This window comes from Empidonax traillii, unplaced genomic scaffold (genome assembly GCF_003031625.1).
Source record: "Empidonax traillii isolate 1590-97213 ecotype Southwest subspecies unplaced genomic scaffold, ASM303162v1 scaffold31:size1920502, whole genome shotgun sequence".
Lineage (NCBI taxonomy): Eukaryota > Metazoa > Chordata > Aves > Passeriformes > Tyrannidae > Empidonax > Empidonax traillii.
The window spans coordinates 1,510,367-1,533,258 of NW_020955224.1; the positions used below are offsets into that span (position 1 = coordinate 1,510,367).

A 22,892-nucleotide genomic window follows, 5' to 3' on the forward strand; every position below is an offset into this window, starting at 1 on the left:
TTTAAAACGTGCCACCAAGAGTAAATATTTTATGGTCAGTGATCCCTAAAGAATACAATTTAATTTCTCATTTACCAGGAATATGTATTGAGTGCTCTGTAATAAAACACAGCTCATAAAGTAATATTATGCTTTGGAATATAAGTATGATGCATTATACACAGCATATAATTTAACCATTCTTGACTACGGCATAAATGGTTGGAGGTGAATGCCACCTAGATTAATACTAATTACACCTTGCACCCTTATGAACATACTGAATTACTTATCAGCCATGCACACAAGCAATTTGTTCTAAGTCACACAATGAGTCAGTGGCAAACAAAGGAGAGGAAACAAGGTTCTTTTATCTCCCAGGCTTCTTCTGAGCGAGCTTCTCACCAACAAGAATTAAAAGCCATTTCATACTTCATAGCGATAAAGTTACTTTTTGTCAGTGTTTCACCAGAATTGCAACCTCAGACTCACAATGTATGAAAAAGCTTTNGGGGGGTGTGTTAAATACGGCAAAACATAAACTAAATGGACAAAAGCCTTACCACTCCTAAAATAGCTTATTTTTACTATCTGTACACATTACCAAAGAAAATACTACTACTTTTAAAAGCCCACATTTATTGTGTAAACCTCAGCATTTTGTGTAGCCTTTAGGTTGGTTCACTGCAGTTGTCTGTACTACATTTATATAGTTCTTTAAATAACCACTGGGTGTCACAGTTACCAACAGAAAACACTTGGGGGACTTCTCCAAGTTCATTTCAAAACTGACATATTTAATCAGAGATAATACCAATTCCTATACCCATAATATTAATAGTCATTCCTGTTCCAAGACCAGGAAATGGTTTCCTTAACAAAAAAAATTCAGTCAGAGCTAATACAAACTGTTCTTTTAGAAACTAGCAAAATGGAGATTTGTCTTTCAAACTTAGCCTACAGGTAAGATTCTGTCATACTGCACATTTGTGAAGTATGTTCACTGCTAGAGTGGAATGAGGCAATTCTAGCTAGACTCCAGGGACTTGAGGAATAATTTCCACAGGTTTTTTCTTTCAAAAATTAAGTGACATGAGAAACAATTATTTTTTCTCTCCTTTGTAAAATACCCATTTACTCAGAGAAAGTCTAAACATTTTGGCGGTGGAAATAGCACTACAGCCTTATGCTTCAGGTCCCAGCTCTCAGAACTACACAACTAGCAGAAGAACGTGAGTTTTCGTAGTTTTAAATTTTAAAATAAGTTTCTGGTCTTCATCACAGAAAAGAAAATGTGAGATTCCAGTATAATCAGTGACTATTCAGGTTTGCAGACAACAGCTTTAAATCATGTGAACTGCTTCGTGTCTTTGTTCCAATGTCAGCTCCAAAAGGAAAATCCAGTGTTCGCCCCACAAGCAACCCTATGAGATGAGGAGTGCATCTGGTTGGCTGGTTTCACCCACCCACAGGTATGCCTTGCACCTGGAATACTGGAGAGCTGCTCCATGCATCCAAAGCATAGGCAGCACCAAGTAAATTACCTGAAATTATACAGACTACCAAATATGTAATCTAAATTATATAACCACAAAGCTCCAGGTTTTAGACACCAAACGCTCTGAACAAATATCACGAGGCGGGCATGGCTGTGGACATTTGGGAGAGGACACAGTAGGTAGTCAAAGGGTGCCATGAAAGCAGGTTGGTGCTTTTAAGAGCCTTGGAATGTCTGCAGGATGTTTGGGAAGCGTCTGTAGTACACATGCTAAGGGATACTGGTCTGGAGAAGATGCTAAGTGTAGCCAGGGACTCATGTTCAGGATAATTCTGGACAACTGAGTTTTAGTAACCTCTGCCAGTATCTGTAAGATGTGAAGAAGGAAGGAAGAAGGTATTTCCTGGATATTTCCTGTATCTGGAGTTTGACATTTGAGGGCTGAATTAAGGAGGGTAGGTCAGTTACCAGCTGCCACATTTCTCAATTCCTACTTTTTCCTACCCATCAATAACTGCTGGAATGGAGAGAACTAAAAATGGAAACAGAGAACCAACCTAATCCCTGAAAATCAGGCTTGACAGAAGCACCTACAGTTCCTGGCCACAGTTCAGGTGATGGGTGAGAGATACAGGCTGAGACATGGGCAGGTGAGACAGAAATGCCAAACAGGCACTGTCATAAGAGATGTGTAACACATGGCAGGCATCAGCCTCTCTCTCATGCACTATTGTTTAGGGCCTCAGATTGCCTTCAGCAAATCACCCTGCCCTGCCCAGCATTTTCCAACTCCTCCATTTCAGCCACTTGCTGCCTGATTGGCTAAAGTGACTGTCTCAGCCAGAAATCTAATTTTTTTTTCATTTTTTCCTTTAACCTATTTTTGTCCAAGTCCAGATGTACACAAAAAGGCACATACAGGAGAATGCAAGCATTATCTAATACATAAAAGATGGATGCAGAGAGGAAGAGAATTAAGCTGTTCTTCATGCCCAGCATGGCATGATAAGAAGTAATGGGTGTAAACCGCAGGTGGGAGTTTTAGATTAGACATTAGAAATGGCTTTTTTTACAGTAGGCATAATAAGGACTTGAATAGATTGCTTGAGGAGGTTGCAAAGGATTTCAGAAACAGGTTAGACAAACATTTATCTGTACATGTTTGCAGACTGGAGCAAGGAATGGATTGCTCAAAGTCCCTTCCAGTCCTATTTCCCTGTGATTTTATGATTCAAGGACACCCAGTGGCCTATTTTTTGGTAGGGATTGGTCTTAAACAAACCTCACAGTCTCAAAAAAATGCCAGCAAAATAATAGGAGGGGCCGTTTTTAAATAAACATTATTCTAATTCCCTCTTTTCTTACTCAAAAAACCCTCCCACTCTGCAACACATTCAACTACAATTCAACTGAATACAGTTGGTAAAATACTGAAAGCATTAGCAGCACTGATAACACTGTGTCAATAATACAGCAAGTGATCTGAAATCTTTATTTCTTTTGACCAAGTTCTTGCCCCTTATACCTTTCTCTCCTTCCTCCCTCCCCAACACAATACCCAATTTTCTAAATTACTTGAGCTTTTATGCACGCTTTCATTAACATAGCAGGTGCAGTTATTTAGACCAATAAAGTCCTCACAGTAGTGTAAGTTGGGAGTAACCCCACTGCAAATTAACAGTTCAGACACAAGAGGTGAATGGTGCTTTAAAATGCAGCTGGAAATCTTCCACTGTACCCAAACAGGACTTGGTCCAAGGTCCTTGTCTGAAAGCTGCTCCCTTAACACAAGTCACTTGAGCTGGAGGAGAAAAGCGTTACAGATTAATTCTGGTTTGTGGAGAAAAGAGGCTCTTTTCTTCCAGCTGAAGTTAAAAGCTGCCAACAAACATCAGCAAACCTATTTGGAAATTTTGGACTGACTCCTCATGTGATCTGACCGTGGATTTTTTTCTCCACTCTCTATTGTATTATTTCTATGAAGTCAGTTACCAAAAGCTTCTCTGAGTCAAATTTCCCTTCCCACCACTGTGCCACTATTTGTCTTCCCCTTCCCATCGCTTCTCAATAACTTCCTTTCCAAGAGTTTGAAAGACTGATGGCAACTTTAAGAAAAAACATACAGTGGAATCCCCCCTATTCCAACTGTTCTGTTTATATTGCCTTTCCATTTTGTCTCCTCTTTCTAAACTGCAAGCTTACTGGGGCATGGACAGACATTCATTTTATGCTCAAACTAAATATCTACAAAAGGAGGGTTCACTTTGCCTGGGCCTACTGGGATTACTGGTATGTAGATATTAAAGATATGTGTTAAAGTGTGTATGTACTGTAAATAATGCAATGTAAAGTAATGTTGGACTGCGGCTACTACCACATACCTTCCTAAGGGAACAGAAAAAATAACCTCCAGGAATTCTTCCTGAAACATTACCAAAAATTATAAAAAACAGGAGATGCAAAAAAAGGACAGTATGATACATCCTACTGAGAATGCTCCTGTGCTGCTCACAACCCAATGTGTCAAACCACGCCAACAATTACTGGATACAGCAGTGGCCACGGAGCGGGGGCCCACAGCATGTGTTTGGTAATTGCATCACCTGTGCTACATATTGTGAATAACTTTGGTTTAACTACCTGACTTATTACTCATGTAAACCTATAGTTAAATGTAGGATATGGCTGCACAGCTCAGCGCAGCACTCCTACCAACTAGCTCCAAAACAAGATGCTGTATGGGTGTGTCACCAGGGCACTCCACCCCAGCTAATGAGCACAGCAACCAGCTGGGAAGGCAGGCTAAGGAGGGAGACCTGCGTCTTCCGCAGCCCCAGCCCACAGTCCAGCTCTGGGGGAACTGGAATGAGGAATAGGCCAAACGTTCGAACCATCTTGCTTCAAAGAATTTAAGAAACAGCCTTTTGATGTCTATGTAGCACATATGAATATAAAGATAAGATCTGCTTCTCTTTTAACTCAGGGACCTCTCTAAGTCAGATTCCGGTCCTTCTTGTTCACAGCCGCCCAAATTGCTTTTCTTCTGCAGAGCTAAAAGGATGGCAATGTGATCAGAAGGTACAACAAGTCGGGTGTTAGGTTGTTGTTGATTAATTACATCATTCAATACATCCTAATTTGTTTCAGTGGACCCTACTGTGACCACACAACAGCAGGAATTATAAAAAGACTGCACTGAAGCCAGTAGATTTACACAGGTGTAAGCCAGTCTTAAACAAATGTAAATCTCATTTAAGTAAACAAACAACAGGCCCAATCTGTCATCTACCTGAATTTATTAAAATAGAAATCTATACCAAATATTATTTGGATTAATCACCATGAGTCATACCCCATGAACCTCACTCTGATATTCCTTATTCTTCCTCACATAAAACTCCTGCAGTGCAAAGAAAGCAGGATTAAGCCAAACAATTCCATGAACTCATTAGCTTCCCGCCACAAACACGAATCAGACACACGTAAGAATAAAGGGCCAGTTTGGCAAGATACCATGATGCCAAGTCAGGTCAGTCAGGTTATAATAATTTTTAATTAATACTCTTTCAAGTTTCAGTGTTATTTATTTGCATGCCAGTGTAACTCAGAACAATATGATCCTCTTTCCTCCCTATGAAAACCTTTAAAAAAAAAAAAAAAGAAAGAGAAATTTGCAGCCTGATCTGTACAAAGAGAAATCCAATGTAATGACAAACAAAAATGATAGTTGAACTTGAAACCCCTTAATGAAAACATCTTTAGAAATGAGAAGACTGATATGTGTCCACTGATCAAGGAAACAAAAGCATAAATCAGCACAGGTTGAATACCACTGAAGACATGATTTCTACATCTATTTTTGATTATGTTTATCCAAGCAGCAAAAATTCCCCATCTCTGAGGCTTTATATTGCCCTGCCTCTGAAAGTGCTCCCTTTTGAAACATGGCCAGTGCTGTTCTGTAAGGATTACAAAGGCACAGTGTAAAATTCAGCAGGTTGAGCATTCTAGAGGGTTTAATTAAAAAATTTAAATATCTTGATTATGTTCAAAAAATGCCTGATAGTGCAATAACTCTGCAATATTATTCATAAAGACTTGTTTCAAAAGTGAGGTCATGAAAGCAGCTGCTGACAATCTGAATCTGCCTCAACTTACCGCATTCAGGTTACCTGTAGCTGAAAAAAAATCACATCAAAAATCTATAGGGCTTGTTATTTACATTAAATTATTTACCATTTATATTAATGTTTCTAGGTATACATGTAATATAGGTAAAATAGTAAAAACGATTAAAGGTGTTGAACAGCACAGCTAAAACTGTTATTCCTATGAAAAACTTCAGAACATATGTAAAGTAGCACAGTCTTATTTTTCACATATTTGCCACATATTAACACTATTTATATTTTGCTAACAATATTGATAAAATACTAATATTTAATAAATTATAAAAGATATATAGTAATATATTAGTTCTGCATAGAAGAAAAGAGATTGTGAGAGTAATGAGAAACTGCTGGCAGTTTTGTATATTCAGAATGCTTACTGCATTTAATCAGTAAAGGTTATTAAGCTTTCATCTTGCTTTTTGTTCCTGTGCATGTATCATAACATTTCTATAATAATTTTAATAGTCTGCATATTTCTAGAGCAACAAAACTAATTGAGCAGCAGTGACTACCCTTTGCTATTTAATGAACTGCATATATTAGACTCCAGCTAAGCCCAAGAGCCACAAGACACATACCCTGATGAATCAAGAGGATGGAGAGCCCTGGGAGCAGCTTCAGGATAAGAGGCAGTAGGTCTAGACCCTCAGAGATCCCTGAAGGACATCCTAGGGTCCTTCCTGGCAATGTCCTTAGAGACCTGCTGCTCCTCAGGTGATCCATCAGTATTGCCCTCAGCATCCTTTCCTGGCTAGTTTCCTCCCACAGCTGAGCATCAGGAACCATCATGACCTTGAAGCAGATGATAAAAGATCACCAAGAAGGGATGTGAGAATTATAGCTCCAACTTGGCTTCTGAGCTGCAAGCAACTCATGAGCCATGGGTTGGCCTCCCAGTAACACCGGAGTAGGTGTCCCACTGCCATAACTCACTCACTGTGGCTGTCAGTGGCACATTGACATCTTTCACCCAACGTGTCAGTTTGTATTTTCAAATCTACAATTACAGTGGTAGAATTTAGGGCAGAATTTACCTCTTTTAACTAAATTCACCTCCAAGTTAGAGATGTACTGTAATGTAGGTGGGCTAAGCTCCCCCAGTGTCACTGCAAGACACCAGAAAGTGATACATCCCACCCTACAATAAGTATCTGGGACTTTGTGGTGCCTTTATGGGTACTTCCACCTATCCAGAGGAAGCCTAGAAAAATAGCTTGGGCCAAATGCTTAACTTAGAGATGTATAAAGTCAGGCTAGATTAATATAATGAATTATGTCTTTTAAAAACAAAGTTCTGTCAAGGTTTTGCTGCTAATACCATTGTTGCAACAATAACAGCAAAGCAGATTTATCAAGCCACCTACTTTGCATTTGTGTCAATGCTCCTGGCAAAATGAAATTAGTTCTGTTCAGCTGTGTCTTTGGCACTGCACATCTTTGGCAGGGGGCTCCTAACAACACATGGGGATTCTTTTAGCTTCAAGGAGAGGAGTCTTTGTTTTTTAGGACAGAAAGCTTGAGCTCATTTCAGGAAGCATTGTGAGGTTTTGAAGTGGCCACAGTGTGCAATATAATTAGTTACTTTGAGGTGACAGATTTGTTATAATTCGTAAAAGTGGTTCCAACTGCGAAAATGCAGTAAATAGTACTACCCACAGAAGTATGTCTACATGTGCACTGAAATATTTAAAAGGCCAAGCCTTTGATCCTAATTTTACAAAACTCCCCTTTCCTCCTTACAGCTGGAACCACTTCCCACCATGCCTCCCAGCTCTGACAGTATCCAGCAGGACACGCTCCTCTCTCAGATGTGGCAATCTCAAGAAGTGCTATTAAATAGAAATTGCTTACAAAGAAGCTGTTAATATTTATAGAAAACTAGAAACTACCTCAAAAATTCTACAGATGTAATTACGTCTATTTTATCATCTTGCCCTGATAGATAAAAATAGGAATGACAATATCTAGGGTGTCCCTCCCATTAGTCAAACTATGGTGATGAGTAATGCGGCCAAATGAATGTCAGTAAAGCCCACCTACCACATCATGCTTCAGAAACTCTCTTGGCACTCTTTTTAGGAGAGAAGCCAAAAAAGCATAAAAGTTTAATCTGCATATATTTGAAAGTACTGCATTATTTGTGAGGCAAAGATTCAAATAAGGTGTATTAGTTGCTCCAAACATGTCTCAGTAAACACTATCTCTGCCTGTATTCCACAGATTGTACCCTCTTGGAAAAAAAACAAAACAAAACAAAACCCCCCAAGTATCACAGAAAATTTGATGAATGTTACGCTTTCAATTTGAGAAATCAGGTTGGTTAGTACCAAAGGCCCAAATATATTAGTCAAAGACATAAAAAAAAAGAAACAAAAACCAAACTTGCATGAAAGTTTGAGTGATCAGCCTTCAACACAGTGCAGTGCCGTTGTGCCATGACTGTGTTTCCCATTCCTGCATCTCAGGCCAGTCTAGTTCTGGAACAAAACTCTTTTTCCAGCATGCAGAGAAAGTATTTTTGGGCTGGATTATTGGTGGTGTCTTAGGTTCTTTATTACAGTAGCTATTTGAAACTTTATGAGGTCTTAAGCCTGAGAGCAAGTGCCAGAGTTGATGTACCAACAAAGAGTTACAGATTAGATGAAGTGGTGAAGACTTTTTACTATATAAATGTATAGAGCCACACAAAGGAATCTTTTCTCTAATTTTGTGGCTTTTTATTTCTGATGTTAATACTATGCACCAACAAAGATGGAGAAGCTGGTGCGTAAAGTTATGTTTTAAGCAAAGGTACAGTTGCAACAAAAACTAGTGATTTCTCTTAAAATAAGGGGCACTTAAATAGTAGTGCATTGACATTCTTGTGACACTAACCTTTAATCTCTTGCCCAAAGCAAATAAGGAGGTTCACTTGTTTTTTTAAACATGGATGTGGAAAACGATATATTCTTGATTAAGAAGGGGAAAAAAATTACTAAGTAATCCCAGGCTCCAAGGAGCTATTCACAAGCTTAATGTCAAGATGTAATCTGGTGATTACATAATAATTTCCCCTCTCTGCCCATTCCAGAGTGGATATGAGATATTCCAGTCTACGTGCCTGGTCTTGAATGTTTAGTTCCAGGTGTGAGAGCTCATTGCAATATACCCTTCCAGAGAAAACAGCAGTCATATGGAGAAAGGACTAATGCACATGTCATTCTGGGAGAGACAGGTCCTAATTCAAAGGATAGGCAACAGAAGGTGTTGTGTTACCCCACTCAGGGTTAGGCTCTAGGAGCTATGTGGGAGTTGGCAGACACAATTAACAAGCCTGAAATAACAATTGTCTTTGAGAGCCAGCAAGAAGTAAAAAGCAGGGGAGCGGCCCTCAAGTAGGAAAAGTAAAATAACTGCAGCAATAGGAGGTATATAAATAAATCCAATATATAAATATATATACATATAGGAGGTATATAAATAAATCCAATCTCCCATAAAAACACCGATAAGCCATCTGAGACCTGGGCATGAAATTGACACACGAATACTAAAGAACACAGGCCACAGGAGACACTCTAAATGACGAGATTGGAAAGCTTCATGGAAGAAAATCAGTGACAGCCTTTTCTGTGGAATGCATGCCAGCTCCTGCTGCACACAGTGGTCAGAAGGGGACTTCATAAAGAGTGAACATTCATGTCTATCAGCATGTGGAGGAAAAAAAGGAAAGTCCAAGCACGCTGTTATTTTGTCCATTGCAAGTCCGTTGAAGCACTGACATGGTGGCCTACTGCCTTTGCAAATCCTGGCTACACATAACTTCCTAATAGACCTAAAAATGACTGACGTATCACAGTATAGACAGACAGATTTTACAAACTGATATCTAGGATAGTCCCAGACAGATAAAACTTGCATGCAAAGCAAGTCTGACATGTCAGATTCACAGCATATGCAATATTGTCGTGCAGTACATGCTCAGGGAAGTTGCACAGTAAGTACCAGTCCGGCATCAACACTTCTCGCACATTCATGTTTTATCTGCCCATACAGGGAAGTCTGAGCTCTCTCAGTACATGGCATCCTGCACATCCAGCAAGGCATCCATGGCAACAGAAATACAGGCAAAACCATGCCATGTATGCTCTTCTATGGGAAATTACACTGACCATGTAATAACAGGTATTAAACAGGACGTTCTGTACCACATGGGATTCTCAGCACTTTCTGGCATTTATCTCTGTGACCACACCATGCTGTGATTGCCCAGGAGAGTGCAAAGGTCGACATTAGTGTATGTACATGAATTTGGTGAACAGAAGACACAGTGTGATTACCTAATATTTAATTAGGTTGCAACCACAGCACTACTGCCCTCATCCTTGCCATGTGAGCTCATCTACAAGGCAACATGATGACCCTACTGAAGCTTTGGGACAGTAACTGCTGAGACATGACAATACTGTTCACCCCATACCACAAGGATTCTTCTGGGAATTGTGTTTATAATCACAGCAAAATTAAAGTTGCAGGTCACTGATTTAACCTTCTACTCCAAACAGGGCTATCTTCAAGGCTAAATTAGGTTGCTTAAACTCTTGTCTAGCCTAGTTTTATCTTCATGGATGGAAAGTTCACAGCCATTCTGGGAAAGTGTTCCACTACTTGACAACTCTCACTTTGAACTTTTGTTTACTTATACACAATTGGAATATCTCTGGGTGCAACTTCTCGCTTTTGTCTGTTGTCCTGTTGGTGCTCATCTCAGAGAGAAGCCTTGTGCCGTCTTCCCTATAATTCCCCCTGGGAAGGTGAACACTGTAATTAGATCCTGGTGTAGCCAAACCCATTTCCTCACACAGGACGTGCTCTAGCCCCAACCACCTCAGCAGCCTCCACTGACCTGGCTGCTGCTGGAGGAGCCCAAGCTGGACAGTAGGTATCCAATGTGGCCTCACAATGCCACACAAAGGGCATGTACCTGCTGGATATATCCATAATGCAGCCCTCGAGGTGTGATGGCCAGGAACTTTTCTGCTGGGCTATTCCCAAGCCAGTTGGTTCTTAGCCTGTTCTGCAAGGATAGTGTGTCCCACATTCAGGACTTTGGACTTGGCTCTGTTGACCAACACAAGGCTCTCACTGGCCCACTCTGGCAGCTTGCCGAGGCGACTCTGAATGGCATGTGAGTGGGGAATTTATCAAGCAGGATTTGCTCCAGTATTGATCCCTAATCCCTCCCAACTGGTCATCAGTCAGACTTCAAACCAATGAGACATTACTCTTCAAGCCTGGTGGTACAGCCAGTTTTTCACACACATAGTCTGCCCACCCCTTCCGCATCTCCCCCACTATAAGGTTATTGAGGAAGCCTACCAAAAGCATTAATAAAGACAAGCTTAAATGGCATACTCTGCTTTCCCCTTGATCACTAAGCTCAAAATCAGTGACACAGAGTCAGATACAACTGAACTTTAGGGTGTATCATTTTCCTTTTCTTCAGTCATCTAGTCTTCTAAACACCATTCCCTTTCAAATGACACAGTGGGTGAGCACACAGTAACACTGACCAGCTCCCTCAACACTCACATGCAGGCCATCTGGTCCAATGGACTTGTATATTCCCAGCTTGATACAGTGGACTTTCTGTGGGTAGTCTCCTTCCCACTCCAGACCCTGCATAAGCCACAGAAGCTTGGGAGATATGGAAAGCCCAAGCCCAGTAAAACCCAAGGTGAAGGAGTCCTTCAGCCTTTTCCTTTTCCTTGACCTTTATTGGCAGTTCAGTGACCCAATTCTGCAGCAGGCCCATATTTTCCCTTCTCTCCCTTTTCCTGCTGATTCACTTGTGAAAGCTCTTTTTCTTGCCCTTCATGTTGGCTCTCAGTTGCAACTCCAGACAAGTTTTGGCTTTCCATATTCCACTCCTCTACTTAAGTACCAACCATCCTCTGCATGAAGTGATGGAATCTCAGACCAGCATAATTTGCTTCTTATCTGTTGAATGCTTTCTAGAAATGCTGTTTAAGGAAGATAGTTGTCTTTCATCCACATCTCATCTTTTGGAAGTTACAAGCATATCCCAGGCCCCTGTTCAAGCATTTATTTAGCTGGTACTGCAGAAAATGCCATTATTCTAAATTATCCTTTCTTCCTTTGTTCTTTGTTGTTAGTCGGTTTGTTTCCAGTAACCTCAAATTTGGTGCAGAAGCATAGGAAAAGTATACACACATACATACCTGATAGGAGAGAATCAAATGACTAATTACCTTTATCATGCAGCTTTGTCTGCTAAACCATCTCTCCAGGAGTTTCTCTAATATTTTGTAATATCTCAGCTCTACTGAAGCAGCCTCACATGGTTATTATCCAATAACCCAAGCCCTTAATGAGAGTTTCTTCCTATTATTCAGAATCTGGACTTTCTGACCCATCCTCCTCTAGGGCAAAATGGAGAAGAAGAAAAAAAAAAGAGAGAGAGAGAAAAATTAGTTTAAGTTTTATTAGTTCTAGTCAGGCCATAAATGACAAATTGAAGGGTTTTTTTCTTTTTTAACATTCCAAACCTGGAAAATAGAAGTGTTTCTTGCTGTTCAAACATTTGTATTTAGTCAAGAATGTTCCAAGACACTTTTCTTACACTGAAAGATATCACTTGTTCAACATGTCCTACATTGGTCACTTCACTGGTTGTTTTTGATAAGGAGTGATGGGTCTCTTCAGTTTTCTAAACTGCCAAAATAACTAAGAAATGTTTCTGCAGCATTTTTCAATTAAAGATGTGGCTGTCTACTATAGGAAGTTGTTTGAATTACAATAATGTCAGAATTGTACACATTCTAGTTATGTATTATGCCTCTGCTTCAGTAACTTGGCTGATATTACAACAACTGTATTTAAGTTTGCCAAAATTTGTCTTTAAAATTCGTCTCCTGAGTGTTTTTAAGTTTGTCACCTGTTATAGCTGAATTGTTCCATTTATTCTCTATTTTTGAGAAACTTTGAAGATGCCTAAATATGACAAATGCATACTTATGTTATTATAATATAGTCATCTGTCACAAGTGTATTTACCAGTTCATTTGTCTAATTGCTCAAAAAGCCGCACACTTATTTGGATTATTAAATCTGCCTTCTCTCATATGTGTGTGGAATAGAATCAGGATCCAAATCAGGGCTCAGCTGATGGAAGACTGACAAAGCATGGTGCCATTACCCCTTTCCCGATTCTCTATTTCCTTACTGCAGCATAGGGAAGAAAGTCTGCTAACCACACAGCTGTCTCTCAAGATCCCCTCCTGGAGACTAGGAAAAGCCTAGAAGGAAAAGCTCTTCCCTATGACTAGGAAAGCTGTAGGTGACAAAGGAGGACAGGAGCAGAAACTCCTCCACGAACTTTACACATGCGAGCTAGGATCTGGCTGAGGCATGCTCTTCACGTGTAGGATTCTGAATCATTCCCCTTCTACACCTTTATATCACCTGGGATCCCAAGAAACTTTCAGATGTCTCATCCAGCTCCCCCTGGCATAGGAATCATAGAATTAACTGGGTTGGAAGAGACCTCCTTGATCATCAACCCTTGATCCAACCCCACTGTGATCACTAGATCATGGCACTCAGTGCCACATCCAGCCTCATCTTAAAATCCTCCAGGGACAGTGAATCCACCACCTCTCTGGGCAGGCCAGGGTCTGTACCATCCCAACAATACTGAGTTTCTTCCTCCAGCTCTTTGTGTTTGTGCTGGGATATCTCCTCCCACCAGGAAGGAGAACATGTGTGTGAGGGGTGGGGTGAGGGGGGAGAACTTTCAATACAATTAATATGTACCTCTTAAAGGCTATCTTTTAGGTTCTTTTCAGCCCCAAGCACTACTCTTACTCCTTGAGAGTATTTAATTGAAATGAGAGAGGGAAACTGCAACTCTCTGAGACCCTTTTCTAGCAGAGCTGGGTATACAGAGCCACTTGCCCATACGACATTGCCCACCTACAAGAAAGGGATTCTGCATTTCTTGTATCACAGACATACTCTACACAGATTCACCAAGACAGACACTAGTGTGTACCTTGCAGCGGGGCACATGCAGGTAGCAAAAGCAGTGACTGACTAGGGAAGGCCAGGATCTTCAGGCGGTGTAAGAGCAGTGTGGCAGGGCCAGCAGCTGGAGGGACAGTGGCACCAACCAGTACAGCAGGAAGGGGTTTCTACCTCCCCATTCCACCCCAAACACTGTGGCACAGGGCAGGAAAGGATGATGAGCAACTCTACCTTCCTGAAACCTAGTCTTGATCTTTTGAGTTCACTTTCAGGTGCCTTCACAGGGTCTGTGCTGCTCTCTGTACTGTTCCTGTCATCTTTACCCAAACTTCTGAATTACAGATTCGGTGATGAAGGAGGACTGAGGAAGAACTCAGGAATGCTGAAAAGACAAAGCAGTGGAGATGAGGGGATAAACAGCAATGTTGAAGTGGTTAAAACACAAGCATTATCTTCTCCAGCAATGGCGGGTGAACTAAAGAACACAAAATCAACATTTTCCTCTCCAGAAGACCAATGTTGAATTTAATGCCACAGCTGCACCTGGGCAGATGGCAACGACAAAGCTCTTTCCAACCTCTCCCTCTGGTGTAAGAGTGCTTTGGCTGTTATCAACCAAATACCTTCTAAGGCCTCCAGACAGGGCCAAGGTATCTACTTCAACTGGCCAGGCCCCCACATGGTCTTATCTCCTTCTCTGGTTTCAATTCTTTCATGGACTTTGTCCCTTCACAGACTTCTCCACTGGTCTTGGGCCCGCATTCTCCCTCAGTCAGACTTCTTCGAAGTTCCACTCAAAGGAAAGTGCTATTGTCCAAACTTCCTGGTTTAACCTAAGTTGGTGCTCCTAAAACCTCAAAAAAAAGCCTCTGAAGAAAAGATGATTAGATGTTGATCTCAGTTTTCATTGAGAAAAAAAAAGTTTTGTTATTTCCCTTTGGGATTTGGAGAAAAGCTTGAGCATACCAAAGATAAAAATTACAGGTTCTAAACCAAGTAACATACAATGTATTATTTCAAGATGCTATTTTTAAAGATGAAGTCTTCACTCATCTCACGACTTTTGACCAGAGACTTGGCTCAGGATTTGAGTTTGCCTTCCATTACACAGGAAGGACAGCAAGGAGACCTCAGAGCAGAGACTGGGACCCCAAAATTCCCAGTGTCTTCCAACAGCCTGACTGGACAAATGTGCCCCAACTTGCAATATTCCTGAAAGATCTACAGCAAAACTGCCATTTACCCCCTCTTTCCATGCCCATGCATGCAGTGACTGCAACAGACAAGATCAACAGCGGGTTTGAAACCCTCCAGTAACCAACCTGGGCAACGCCAGGATGTGACCTTGTTGAGCATTTCCTTTTTTTTCTTTTAAAAAACCCCACACAGAATCAAGAGTTAGAAGGGACCCTAAGGATCATCTAGTCCCAACCCCCTCTGCCATGGGCTGGGGCACCTCCCACTTGACTCATCTGCTCAAGGCCTTATCCAAGCTGGCTTTGAACACTGCCAGAGCTGGGGCACCCACAACCTTCCTGGGCAACCTGTGCCAGTGTCTCACCAACCCTCACAGTAAAGAATTCTTTAAGAACACCTAACCTAAACTTCCCCTCTTTCAATTTGTACCCACTTGTCCTCGTCCAAATTGCACCGGGAAATCACCCGACGCCGGGAAGTGCCGGATCACCCGCACCGGGTGTGACAGGCACGGCCGGTCCCATCGGGACACGTCGGGGCGGTGGCGCCTCCCGCGCCCCCTGCCCGCCCGTCTTCGCCCCTCTCCCGCCCCAGGGCCGCCGGGTGCGGGGACACGCCGGGCACGAGCCCGAGACCCCCGGGACCCCCTCGGGCACGACGCCCACCGCCCCCGCAGGCGCCGGGGGACCCCGGGCGGGCGGGCGGCCACCCGGGCGCTGCAGGCGGGGCGTCCCCGTGCCCCCGGGGAGCCGCCCCGCCACCGCCCCCCGGCAGCCGTGGGGCCGTGCCCACCGCGGCCCCGGGCGGCGGAAGTGTGTGTAGGGGGCAGTGCAGGAATTTCCTGTGACGTCCCGGCCCGGACTCCATTAGGTGCAGCTGGGCTGAGAGGAGACAAACCCGGCGGGCAGCGAGTGGAGCGGGCCGGGCGCCTGGGGCTGCCGGGCGGGGGCTCAGGGCAGCGGCGGCCGCCATCGCCAGAGGGAGCCCCGAGCGGGCGGCGGCGCTGCCTCCGGGACCCCCGGCGGGCGCAGGGCCCCGCTCCGCCTCCCCTCGCCCCCGCCGCCTCCCCCTCCTCGCCCCCCCGGCTTCCCACCACGGCCGCTCTCGGCGAGGAAACTCTGGCCTCCGCTTCCTCCTCCTCCGACTCGGACACCGGCGGAGCCTCCCCGCCCCCGCGGAAGAAAGCCCGGGCCTCCCCGGCGGCGGCGGTGGAGGGAGCAGGAGAGCCCGGGGCGTCCACGGGCAGAGCAGGCCTCACCTCGTCCCAGTCCCCCTCGCTGCCCGCCGGGCTCGCCCCCGCCGCCGCCCCGCTCAGAGGCAGTAGCAGCAGCAGCGGCGGCATCGCCAGCAGCGCCATGCAGGCCAACGGGGCGGGAGGGGGCCAGCAGCAGTCGCCGCCGCCGCAGGGCCCGGAGCTGGGCTGCCTGGGCGCCCAGAATGGCGAGGCCTCGGCGGGCACGGCCACTGGCGACCAGCTGGCCCACGCCAACGGGCTGTTGCCCTCGGCCAACAGCGGCGGCCCCGGCGGCGGCAGCCCCGGCGGGCTCGGCGTCAACAACGGGGTGCCCGCCGCCGGGGGGCCCGGCCCCGCCGCCGCCGAGCTGGGGGGGAGCGGCGGCGGCGGCAGCGCCCTGAAGAAGAAGAAGCGGCTCTCGCAGTCCGACGAGGACGTGATCCGGCTGATCGGGCAGCACCTGCACGGGCTGGGGCTCAAGTAAGTGGCCGCGGCGGGCGAGGGGCAGCGCGGCCGGGGCGGCGGGGGGGGAGGCTCCTTCTTTCCTTGGCCGGGGCGCCCCGACCGACCGACCGAAGGGTCCCCCCGGGGCCGGGAGAATCCGCACGCCCGCCCTCCCCTTCTCTCACCGTGTTCGCGGGGAGGGTCCCCACGGAGGATGGGCTGGCCGGAGCAGGGGCGAGGGGAGGGAAAAGGAACCTCCGGAGCGGGGGTTGGTGGCCAGAACTGTCCTGTCGCAGCCTGGTAGTCCCCAAAGAGGGGAGAGCAGTGCCCGGGTGTGAGGCAGAGCCGTGGGGCAGGCCCGCTCCTGGAAAAAAATGGAGCCGGAGATGTGTTTTCCGAGCCTGGGCCGGTGTCTTTGCGAAGGGACAGGCCGGGAGCTTCCCCTGCTAGGAATGGCAATATGGAAGTCGAGTTGCACACCGATAAGGGTAGATCAATACAAATGTGTCAGTGGGGGAGAAGTTATCGGGTAGACATAATGGAGCCCGCAGCTGGGCGTGGGGGGGCGGCTTTTCGCAGATGAGCTCCAAGATTTGGCTTGTCAGCTCGCAGGAAGCGAGCATAAAGTAAACTGCCACTTAAAGAGGCTGTTTGGTCTCACTCTGAAAACCTTTGGCCCTGTAAATGGTGAAGGCCTCTGTAGATTTGTGCTGGACACGTGTTCTTGGTAATAATCTCACTTGTAAACAACAAACGAATATGTTGGCTCTTTCTTAAAGTCGGAATAGGGAAAATAATTTCCCAGTGGAGTAGGGGAAGTCTTAAGTTTTTAATCACAACACTCACTTTGTGAGTAAAACTAAAGCTAGCGTGTCATAATTTTGGAAGGAGGCTAGACAAGTGCTGTAAAGTGTTTATGTAACTACCACAAAAGAAGTCTTCAAAACACTGTGGAATGGATCGGCTATAAAGAACTTATCACATAAAATAAATTGCCTCTGACACAAGAGGCAAGTTTACAGCAGCAGACAACTCGTGACTATTCATAGACGACACCACGGTAAATAGGCTATTTTTAGTATAAAAGGGGGAGGGCTACAGGTTCATGAGTTTATTTTTTAGTAAGGAGCCAGTCTTTAAGATGTGAGGAAGAAGAAAAAATTAGGCCTGTGACAGATGTCGTCGCTCTCTGTGTTCTTTTAGTGGGGGGGGAGGCAGGGAGGGGGCCAGAGATAGCAGCCAGTAGCTAACAGCTTTCTAGTCTATATCTTTCTTCATGAAGTTTATCTTCTGTGCAGGGATGGCTGTTTGTGGTGGCTGGTAAGTCACAGACTTCATGGTACTTCAGCGAAGCTTTCAAGCTCATTGACAACTTGCTTTAGGTAGAGGTAGCTGTTTATGTGTCTAAGACAACTGAGATCCTCTTTCTGAACAAGCATCTGAATCTGGTCATAGTATTCTTGTTTTCTTAAATTTACTTTAAAATATGGTAAACTGTTATCATGGCAGGCGGTGTATTTGTGAGGGTAAAACTGGTCGGGTTTTTTTACACTGTATCTCTCCTGCAGCCAGACTGTTGATCTCCTCATGCAAGAGTCAGGATGTCGTTTAGAACATCCTTCTGCTACCAAATTCCGCAATCATGTCATGGAAGGAGAATGGGATAAGGTAACGTAGGGCTTATAGGACTGTATTAACCACTGTTTAAATTTATAGTATCTGTGAGAGAATTCAAAATCCACCCTCCTTATATACTCTTTTTTTTCTTATGCCGATTTCTGCAGGCTGAGAACGACCTGAATGAACTTAAGGCCTTAGTGCATTCTCCGCATGCAATTGTGGTAAGAGGCACACTTGAACTCTTTCAGAGCTGTGTAGTTGAACTAACTGTAGTGGTGTAATCTTTCACTATGGAGTTGGTTGTCCATAGTTCTTGTTTTCTTTTTTTGTTTACTTTAAGCTGCTTGCATGCTATCTCAAATGTCATACTAATCTGAACTTTTTTTATTCTGTTTTAGAACGTGAGATAGGCAGCCCAAAAGTATTGGGGCTAAGATTTAGTGTACTGAATGTTTAAACTCTCTTAAACATACCTAACTGATAAAATAGAAATCCTGTCACTGTCCTAAAATAGGTCAGTTTCTGTAGGAACTGCCTATGTTGAATACTAATTTGAATACTTGAGATACTTCTTACAGTCTTAGTGTTTACAGGAGTTAAGTTTTCTTGGGGGTAGAGAAGTTCAGAAATAAAATGCAGTAATACTGATGTGGAGTTGGCTTTGTAATAGCACATTACAAGAATATGGAGGCTGCTATACACCATGAACAATACTGTTGCTTTTCCAGATGGCTTTTAAAGAGCAAATGCATTTGTATTGCTGTTTGGGATTTTATTTAGAGCTTTTTCTCTTTGGCTGGCTTTTATTTTTTCTTTTTTTAAAAAAGATAAACCTAGAAATAGAAGGTTGGTAGATCCTGTGACTTGACAATTACAATATGTGTTGTTACGATTTCAGTTGCTTTGAGTGAAGTGTTTCTTGTTTTGATTTTTGTATCTCAAGATGAAAATCATTACTTGGCTCTTCAGACAGCTGGTTCTGTTGTGTTTAAACGTTTATTTTAATGAAATGAAGTTAGAACAGCTAAGGTCACTTAGGAAGAGAACAGTAGCAAGGCTTTTTGAAGTGTCTGTGACTGTAAACAATGAGGAATCAGCTGATGGCTGCTTGGTTCCACTTCTAGCTGATTCATTTGTTGTCAAGACAATTTCCTGTCTGGTGGGGGAGGGAGAGAAAGAGAGAACAGGAAGTGAAGTAGGCAAACAGATGTTTAACAAAACATTAGAGGGTACTTAACAGAAGTTTGCGCTCTTTTCTAATAATTCGGTCAAAGCTTAGCACCTCCTGATTAGACCAGTATTTTCTCTTCTCTCCGACTTAAAGTAGTTCAGAATATTTCATGCAGCTTTCAGTCGTTTGCGCAGACTGAAATTATGAAACTGCTGTATGTGAATAAGAATGGTCATTTGAAACAGATTTTCTCATGTTTCTGATGTGTGAAGTTTATGCAGTAGTATTAGTGTTTCGCATGTCCATGAGTCAAGGTTTAAATGAGGATCAGCACTGTACTTTTTGGATAACTGAATTTGAGGAAAAAAGGGATGTTTTCCTTCTGTTGTTTTGGAGGGCTCTGAAAGTGTGCTCTTCTTTAACGTTGATGCCTAACTGCTGCCAGAAAACTCGATGCAATAAAAATACTTGGTTTAGACTGAACTTTACCTGAACCAAATATTAACTGATTGATTTTTTTTTTCTACATTGTTCTCCTTTATATAAACCTCATATAATTTAAAACAGGTAACAGTTTTAGATGTCTTACATGTGTGTGTGTTTAGTAAGGCAACGTGATTTGCAAGGTTAAGTTGAGCTCGTGTGCATTCCATTGCGTGCACTCTGTCTCTGCCTCCCTCCCTGTCCGGCTTTTCTGTACGTGGTTGAGGTTTGGGGTGGGTATTAGTGTAATCAGCAATTGGAAGACTAATGAAAGACCCTTAGGGGTAAGGTAAGGAGGGATGCTTTGTGCTCTGCAGGTAATCCCAACGCAGTCAAGTCAGAGCTAATGAAGGTGATAAATGTGTTGATCAGGGAAAGTGCAAGCAAGATGCTGCTGCAGGTAACTCTTAAATAGAAAAGTAGATTTTGTGTTTCCTGGCTCCTGACTTGTGACTCACGCTGTATGACTAGATGTTTCAAAAATGTGTGCATACAAGAAGATGGGTGCCTAAAAGTTTAGATGACACGCAATACTTAAAGTAGGGTGTGTGTTTTGTGGTTTGTTTTTGGTTTGTGGTTTGGTTGGCTTTTTTTTTTCCCCTTATGGTTAATATGACCTGGGCAAAATGACCAGGATAAATAGCTGCTTTTGAAAGGTCTGGTCAGTGAAGGGGATACGTGTTTTTTTTAAAAATTCTGCTCATGTTTAATTTTAATATTTCTGCAAAGTGCCCTAAAGTTCTACAGGTAAAAACACTCAACATGAAATGGCTGATCTCAATTTTTAAACCTTTGAAACAGTGTGTTGATATGTGGGGTGTGTGGTAGCACACAGGACAGTTTTCTATTTCTATTTGTGTCAACACAACTGAGTGTTGTTATGTAGTATGTGATTAGTCATGTTTACTTTTCCAGTATATAAGATACAGATGTCTTGAGACAATCTGTAGGAAAACTTTAGTTGGATCAAGCATGATATTTTTCCTTGAGTAATGCTTAGAAAATGTCAACTTCGAGCCAGCCTGAGGTTTTGCTTATTTTAGGGCTACTCAAACATATTATGGCATCTATCTTGGGTAACTAATTCAACCTAGGAAGAAACCTAGAGGTTATTCCTTTACAGTCATCTAGAATGTACCTTCAAACTATTTTCTTTACTTTTTCTAGAGGTATACAGTCTGCAGCAGGCAATACAATAAAAAATGTGATTTATATATCGTTTGAGCAAAGTGCTCCACCTGCCTTTATGGTGTCCCTCTTGCTACAAGTATTAAGGGCAGTTCTCTATTGGAATTACTCACTTTCCATGTGGCAGGACTTGGTATGGTTGAAGCCTTGTTAAGTTCCTTTCTATATTTTGTAGACCAGAATGTTTTCTGCCCTTTCCGTATCAAATCTTACATTTAAGTTTTGGGTTGGCTTTAAGTGCTGTCGTCAGTGTTTTAGAAGACTATCAATGTGAAAGGCTACAGGATAATGAAAATTGAGGTCTTAGTTCTGCAGGCTGTTAAGTAGATAGCTACTGTGTTTGTTTTGAAACAGCAGCTGATAATTTCAGCATGTCTTTTAGTTACCTGTTTAACTTCAAAGAACAGTTGTTTCAGCAATGTTTACTCACTTGCTTTGGATTCTAACACCGTAGTGGAGCTTGTTAAAATATGCAGGTAAAAAATAACACCAAAATCTAATCCTAAACTTAGGTTGTTATGCATTTTGATCATTAAACTTCTGAAGACTCGCTACTGTAAGCAGTGATCAAAATGGCCTGATTTCTTGACTGTGGTAGTGTGCTTGTCCTGTTATCTTCCAACTGTGTTTGCTGAGGTTTTCACCTTTGGTTACCTAGTGCTGGTGAATTGTGGTGCATGTCAGATTTCCTAGAGTTTAACATTCTGGAAGGGGTTTTCCTATTAACAGTTCGGAAAATGAAGGAGTGCAGTACTAAATATTCCTATTAGTAATCGAAGGCTACAGTTTGAAGAAAGATGCTAATAATACATAGATTAAAACAAACAAACACCCCCCTCCCCCCCATAAATCTGTTAGCTCTGTCTCGGTTTTGCCACAGGTTAATCAGAGTTCAACCTACGCTTAAATAATATCTTGTCAAAACAATGAAGTAATGCACTTTATCCTCATCCCCTCTTAGATTTGAAATGCAGGATGAGGTAATAATAACTGAGCAAAACCAGCCAGACTGCAGTGCAGAAACTGTTGTATGGACTCTTCCATGGGTCCTTCAAGGTGAAGAGTCTTTGCTATAAGCTAAGCCATGCTGGTGTCCGAATTTAAATTGTTCAGTAGTAAAGACTGTAATGGTGTTGAATTTCCATTGCAAGCACTGAGATTATAATGGTACGATTTTGATTATGATAATCTTGATTCCCTTTCTTTTTAAGGAGCTAGAGAATATGGAGAAAGAATGAGCTGCTCTTGTGAATGCATTGCAGCAGATGAGTTTTATACTCATTCTGTTCCACTTAATTAGCGGAGCTTTTTACAGTTGCAGATTTTATGAACAGTTCTCTTCTAGAAGATGTTGTTTGGGCTCTAGAAGAGGTGATTTACTCAAAATGGTCTTGGATATTGTGATAAAGTGGTGTTGGGAAGAAATTAGCAATACTATTAGTCGGGCATAAAGTAGTTGAGAGAAAAAGAGGATAAAATTCAGTTGTTTAGTGAACTCTCTTCATCATTAAAGTCACTAGTTGCACAAAAAGAAGTAGGAGGCAGTGAGTGTCCTGATTTAAAAAATGACTTGAAATTTGGTGTCACTGGAGTGTGACTTCTGCCTTAAGGAAATTCGTGCCATTGTTTGAGTATGCTGTAGGGCAAGTTTGGGAGCAGTTATCCAAATAGCTTAGCAAATCAATTTAATTTTCCTATCAACACTTTATTGCCTGCCTTTTACTGTAAATAAATTACAATTTCAAACTGCTTATCTTTTATTCCAATTCACTGTTATAGTAACAGTAGACTCCTGCATGAAGTGTGTAGTACTGTGTTGTTCTGGAGGCCTTTATATTCCTCATGTGCCAAAGTCACACACGGCACTGATATTTTTTCTTT

General features: G+C 42.9%; 1 protein-coding gene and 1 long non-coding RNA gene across 3 annotated transcripts in view; one reads left to right on the top strand and one right to left on the bottom strand.

Annotated features, from left to right (window-relative positions):
* The window catches only part of LOC114073705, a 32,014-nt gene extending 16,512 nt beyond the window's left edge, over positions 1-15,502 (bottom strand). Inside the window, exons 1-3 of one of the 2 annotated variants that reach the window (XR_003574370.1) lie at positions 14,298-15,498; positions 13,906-14,056; positions 11,901-12,071 (exon numbers count right to left, since the gene is read on the bottom strand). This is a non-coding gene — a long non-coding RNA (uncharacterized LOC114073705). Of the gene's footprint in view, positions 1-11,900; positions 12,072-13,905; positions 14,057-14,297 lie in introns of both variants that reach the window. The other variant, XR_003574371.1, reaches the window with a different exon arrangement.
* Positions 15,503-15,899: 397 nt separating this feature from the next.
* Positions 15,900-22,892, top strand: part of WDR26 (WD repeat domain 26) — a 34,884-nt gene continuing 27,891 nt past the window's right edge. The window contains exons 1-3 of the mRNA XM_027911434.1: positions 15,900-16,585; positions 18,118-18,217; positions 18,334-18,390. Of these exons, the coding sequence (XP_027767235.1) occupies positions 16,227-16,585; positions 18,118-18,217; positions 18,334-18,390 (516 nt within the window). The 5' untranslated portion in view covers positions 15,900-16,226. The remainder of the gene's footprint in view (positions 16,586-18,117; positions 18,218-18,333; positions 18,391-22,892) is intronic.